The sequence below is a fragment of the Phalaenopsis equestris genome, unplaced genomic scaffold (assembly GCF_001263595.1).
Source record: "Phalaenopsis equestris unplaced genomic scaffold, ASM126359v1 Scaffold001112, whole genome shotgun sequence".
NCBI lineage: Eukaryota > Viridiplantae > Streptophyta > Magnoliopsida > Asparagales > Orchidaceae > Phalaenopsis > Phalaenopsis equestris.
In genome coordinates this window covers 34,846-41,401 of record NW_018165551.1, presented here as the reverse complement: position 1 = coordinate 41,401, position 6,556 = coordinate 34,846, and the positions used below count along the sequence as shown (strand labels likewise).

General features: G+C 35.3%; 1 protein-coding gene across 1 annotated transcript in view; it reads right to left on the bottom strand.

Moving 5' to 3' along the window:
* Window positions 1–4,878: 4,878 nt before the first annotated feature.
* LOC110033195 (pumilio homolog 24) overlaps window positions 4,879–6,556 on the bottom strand; it is a 22,574-nt gene continuing 20,896 nt past the window's right edge. Inside the window, exons 17-18 of the mRNA XM_020737100.1 lie at window positions 5,933–6,177; window positions 4,879–5,403 (exon numbers count right to left, since the gene is read on the bottom strand). Of these exons, the coding sequence (XP_020592759.1) occupies window positions 5,280–5,403; window positions 5,933–6,177 (369 nt within the window). The 3' untranslated portion in view covers window positions 4,879–5,279. The remainder of the gene's footprint in view (window positions 5,404–5,932; window positions 6,178–6,556) is intronic.

Below are 6,556 nucleotides of genomic sequence, written 5' to 3'. Positions count from 1 at the left end.
AGTCCGGTTGTCAAAACGACTCTTTGTTGGTGATCGGCTCGTGCTCGCCTCACTAAATAAATGAGTCGAACACGAACACACATTTTGAGCTCGAAATATAAATGAGTCGAACACGAGCTGAGCCATCTTACTGACACTGCTCACAACATCTTTAGAATTTATTTGATCTTTTATGAAGGATGACCAAAGTAACCTTGTCAAAGTATCTAATTTGCTAATGTTCGTCCATCGAAATGACTCTTGCACCCGCCTGAATGTGTTTATTTGAGGAATCTTGCCATCTTACTCTCTCACGCACGGTGCAGATAGAGTGAGGTGATAGATCGACAAAAGAGTCTGCCATCCTAAGTGCTCAAGTTTGTCTTGTATTGCTTGAGTGTTTGACCACTTGATGCATCTAAAAATAAGGACGAAGCTTCTGCACTTACATAATCAAAGCAAACATTTTTTTTTATATAGTACAATACATGAGTACCTCTCCTCTCAGGACTCGGCCGACATTATAGATTGAGAATTGCTTTTCTCAATCTTCACATAATAAGAACAAGCCGATTCACTCTAGTCTGAATCATCTGGCAGACAAGTCTTCTTCTGTAAATGTGATGGGGGAATGATGTATGATTCGCCATCAGGAAGAGGCGGCCATAGATAACTTGCCCGAGTGAAGCCTCTTCAAGCTCACATCTTGGGAAGCTTCAGTTATGTCCCCTCCAGGGATGACCAGGACAACTCCTGCAATGCATAAGGCATTAGGAAGGGTTGGCTCGTTTCGGTGTTTTTCAGCCAGAGAATTTTCTTGTCACTAAACGACATCTTCGGGCATGATCAATTCCTTCAACTTTTCAGCTCTACTGAGCTCCTTGATAAGAATTCAGAGATTTCGACACTCCTCGGTGTCATGTTCGTGACGCTAGTGGTAGGTGCAATACCTTTTTGGGTTGTAAGCATATCCTCCGACCTTCATTGGAGTTGGCTTTCAAAGAAGTACTTACTTTGGATTGCCTCAACTACTTTCAACATTAAGACCCTCAAAGAGGTTGATTGTGTTATCTCATGAGTCAGAGGAGGCGGTCTCTAAGAATAGTGATCCATCCGCTGCTCCTGATTATATGTCGTTCCCATGTTAGAGCGCATTGCCATCTTTAGCGTGTGTGCTAGCAGGTAAGGACAAGAGTAATATCATTATATTTTGATCATGTTAGTGGCCGTGTAGGATGACTTGGTTTCCATTTGGGAGCTTCTCTTCTCTGAATTTTGTGGCAGTACCTTAGTTATTTGGATGGTCGATGATGAGTTATATTCTTCCATCGATATGTGGTTGTCAGCGAGTTCCAACAACTCTATTAGTGTCTTTAAGTGCTGCTGCAGACCTAATACATAATGGAAGGGGTCATCTATCATTCCCTGAGTCATGGTTGTATAAGCAACCATTGGCTCCATCATCTTACTCTAGAATTGGCTTATGAAGGCGTACAGGGACTCTCTGCGTCTCTAGAGTAGCTGCAATAACACCTGGAAGCTATTTTTGGATTTTTGCGCACTAGCAAACTGCATTATGAGCATTCTCTTGAATTTTGTGAATAAGGTAACCACTCTTAGTGGGACGCTATTGAACCATAGGAGGGATTCCTTCAATGTCATGAAGAAGAGTCGGTTTTTCAATGCGGCGTTTATCCTCAATAAGCATATTATTGAATCAAAATAGATGATGCGATTAGATGAGTCAAATTTCCCTTAATTAGACTCTAGGGTCAGGATCTTGAAGCATTTGAGTGCTTCAGCCTCAAAGAAATGCCTGGAAAAAGCATTTTCTAGAGGATTATATTGCAACATATTGTATGCCTTTGTATATCGTGGGCTAGGGTGTTGATTTTGTGTTGTCGAGGTAGTATTTGTTGTCAATTACACTAGGGCTAATGATGGAGCTTTGCCAGCATTGGTGTTAATCTCCTCTGGCATGCAGAGGCTGCTACTTTGGATGGCGAAAGTATCCCCAGGGCAAGTGTTTCCCTGATCATTTCCACCGTCGGCTCCGAGATTTCTAGAATTTGTTGAGCGACAAAACCTTTGTACTTTCTCGATGGATTTCTTCTCCATATGCTGCCTTTTTTTTTATATTTGTGACATGATTTCACACTCACCGCACCTTTTATGGGTGTTAAACTTAAATTTATCCCTAAATCACGCCCAAGGAGCAGATTATAGATGAACAAAGAGAATGAGAATGTTTTGAGAAATGGAAGAGGAAAACAAATTGTAGGGAAGAGAAATCAGTGAAAAATACTCTGGTATTGAGATTTCTTTCTTCTTGAACCAAAAGGCCAAAAATCAGAGAACAGAAAGTCCTTCATTATATTAAATTTCATCAATTTATGGTGGTTAAGCCTTAGTGAAAAGGCATATATGTGCCTATACCACCAAAATTTTGAGGTGTGGCCCCCGTGAATCTTGGCCACCCCAGGTTGCCCTAGTTTATAACTCTGAGAAGAACTATCCTCGAGTTGATTCATGTGAAGAAGAGTTGCCAACTTCCGACACCTTATCTCGGGTGTTAAGTCGTCTGTTTATCCTTGAACAATGGCCTTCGACCACTCATCCATATGTCATCGAGCTCCAGGCACTCAGTTTTGGTCACTCGGCCTTGTTCACTCAAGCATTTCATTTTTCAAACTTATAGTCACGCACGAGAACCCCATTTACTTTTTCCATCCCCCTCAAGATGGCTCTCATCGATCTATGTCCTGGGTCATCTAATTCCCATTACTCTGAACCATCAAATTTGTGATGACCTGAACAACTGCTTTCTTGATATACTAGTGTGTTAAATTGTGAAACCAAAATTTTGTCCTAAGAAAAAAATATATCGTACATAATTAATCATGGGTTAGTAATTATAATTATTTCATTAAGGGTGGTTTGAAATTCTTATGAAATTTCAATTTCTATAGATTTGTTATCATAAAGGGGCAGGTAATATATGTTTATCACATATGAGAAATTAAGGTTGTATTTTCTTGATAATTAAATAATAATAAAATGAGCAACAATAACAATATGATGTAGTAATCAATTGAATGATTTTACATAAATTTCTTATATATTTTTTCAAAGACCAATATTACTAGACCATCTTGGAGCTTTATTACTCGTAGATGACTCATGCTTAGGGTCCGTTTATGGCAGCTTATTTGGTGCGGCATATTTTCAGCTGTTTGGGTAAACTGCATTTTGACAGCTTATGCGCTTTCAAAACACTGAAAACAGCATTTTCACATCACACCTGTCTAGGTGCGTATGTCTAGGAGCAGTGGCTGCTTTTTGGCTTTTCCAAATAACTACCGCACCTAGCTTATCAGCTGATTATTTTGAATCAGCTTATCAATAGATTATTCAATAAGCTACAACCGCCTCAAACAGACCCTTAGCTTTCATGAAAACTCAAGCGAATGTTGAAGGCTATTAGCTTAATGTACGTGCATTAATGTATTTTTTTTTATTTTAAATTAATTGAGTAGAAAATGGTAAAATCTTATTAATGAGTAAGAAAAAATCAAAATTAACTATATTTTATCTATATTTCTAATAATATATTTAAATAATTATAAACTATTTCAAATTTATATATATAACGAAATTAATCATATACATTTTCTTATACTTAATGCTTTTAGGTGTTACAATTCTTATGTATTTACATATCTAACACCTAAACTTTTTCAATTACATGCATACCACTCAAATCTTTAACATCACATAAAACATGCAGCTATTACTAACTTCTAAAAAGTGAAATACACAATTTCCATGCATAGGCTTATCATCATGAAACCAAAATGTTATAAATGTAGACCAATTTCCCTATGTCAATGGCATTTAATAAGACATAAAACATCCACATTTCTACTACATAAAAATACATTTTTGCGAAACTAACTATGAACTGGTTGAGCTTGCAAGTTGAGACCCAAATCGCCTTAACATGCATGATCGTGCCGAACAATCAAACCAAATCAAATTTTAGATCAAGAAGAAATCAAACATGTACGGCCTTTACTCGAGTCCTAGCGACTCAAACTCAAACTCAAACTCAAACTCAACCATATAAATCAATACAACTCGACCGATGCGAAGCCAAGCTAACTCAAACGTTGATTCATGATCTTATGCATAGGTAAGATGGCAAGTAAAATTGAAGTTTAGATGTTTGAGATGTAAATACATGGAAAATGAGGGTATAAACGTAAATCTTCCTTTTTCCATTCTTTGTTGCAGGTGGAATACTATATGCAACCTATGAAGATGGGCACTAAACTGATTAAAGCACAATGTAAATTAGCTGAGATGTTGTCAATTGTATATGATTTTTATAATTATTTATTATAATTTATTTAAGAAATATTTACATACATACCACTTAATTCCTATGCATTTACATATCTAACAACCAAACTTCTATTTTTACATGCATGCCTACTTTACTTTGTCATAAAAAAAGCCTATTTAACATATTTGAAGTTAAAATCATGGTGCTATTGATATGATATGAAAGCTTTTGGGTGGTATAAATGAAGCAATTAAAATTAAATTGTTCGATATGTAAATACATAGGAATTGAAGGGTATGTATGTAAATGCCGCTTTATTTAAGCCTTTACATAAAAAGATGTAATCAAATAGGTAAAATCTACATTTTAGGAACATTTATAATGTGCTATTCAAAATTTGAGTACTATACATGTTAGCATGAAAGTTCATGGGTTAGATATGTAAATATGTAAATTGCATGGTAGGTATGTAAATACTCCTATTTCATATATCAGGGTCACAACATTCAAAACATGCAATAAAAGAAAATATAAAGTTGATGACAGCAAACTACTCAAAACAATTATAAGCAAGCACTAAAAACAAAATTTGTTAAACAATAGGGATAATTACATAAATAGCCCCCGAAACATCGCTATTTACAAAATGTAGCAGCCCGGTGATATTTTTGAACTATCGAACTGATGTATTCACGCGTGACGCGATCAAACTATTGAGAATTTGATAAAAATGAAAATACGGGTTGGCATTTTATCATGAATTTTGGGTGCCAGATTTGTAAATAACAATGTTGCGGGTGATATGTATGCAAACAGCCAATAATAGTAAGGCCATTAAAACTAATAAACCCAACCCTACATCAATGAAGAGTTGTTAACCATGGTTTATGCAACATGTTCTATTATAACTCAAGTATAAATTAAATTGGATTAGTGTTCTCTATAACTAATTTTGTTATTTTGATTTCCTTTCAAAGAGTTTAAGAATACCAGAATCAACCAAAGGCTGCAGCTCAGAGTTTGTGAGATCTCTTACACTGGGTTCTGATGATTCCAGGAATGCAGAAACCACCTTGCAACTGCAATGAACATCAAATTGAAATTTACATGATGCTTATGATTTGGGAATTTGGCATTAAATTTTCAATATTTATTTTTTGAGGCATTTACATGCATACCCACCCATATCCTATGTATTCACATATCCAACCCCTAAATTTTTACTTTTTACATGTACACTACCCAAAGCTTTCACATCACATCACATCAAAAGTACTATTCCTTTTAACTTTTAAAAAAATGAAATACAATTTTGCATGCATATGAAAGGAGGTATATATGTAAAAATTAAAGAGTGACGTGTCAAAATAGTCCCTTGTTTAATTACACGGATCATTTTAATCCCTGAGTTGATAAAAGTGTAAAATTAGTCCAATACTCTTTCAATATGAGCTGAAAACGGGATCGACTCCAGGACTAAAATGACCCCTAGACAAAAAAGCCAGGGGACCATTTTGACACTTTTGTCAAAAATTAAGATTTAGATGTTAGATATGTAAATACGAAGGAATTGAATGGTATGTATGTAAATATTCCTTATTTGGTTACCTGTGACCGTGGGCCCACTTCTCACTCCTTCCTTCCAAAGCCATTTTCCATAAGGTTTCAGCAAAGGAAGGAGATTCCAATATGAGTTTTCTGATAGTCCTGCTGGAGTGAAAGTTCTCAAAAACATGTTCTTTTCCAGATTCTTCAGAGTTGGGAGAAGAAGCTACAGAAGCTATTGCATTGTGCAGATCAGCTAATTTGTTATTTAGAGTGTGTAGTATTCCATCACTTCCACCAACGGCTACCTACAAGAAATAAAAACAGAACTTCAAAAAAATACATAGGAATTGGGTGGTACGTGTGCAAATTATTAATGTAAAACATATTCAAAATATATTAAAAATGAAGACTTTATCTTTAAATTATTAAAAATGTTAAAAAGCTTGATATTTTATATCAAGTAAAACATGATATTTTATATCAAGTGATTTTTTATTATTTATCTACTAATTACTCATTCTATTTATCATTTTACTATAACAATAGCTTGACTTAATATTGTTTTTTTTCTTTTTTATAATAAACAGCTCGGATCGAACTCATAAAATTAAGCTTGGGTTCAAGTTGAGAGTGACTCGAGGTCGGCTTGACTCGTTTGCCAGATTCTGATCTTAATGAAAGAGT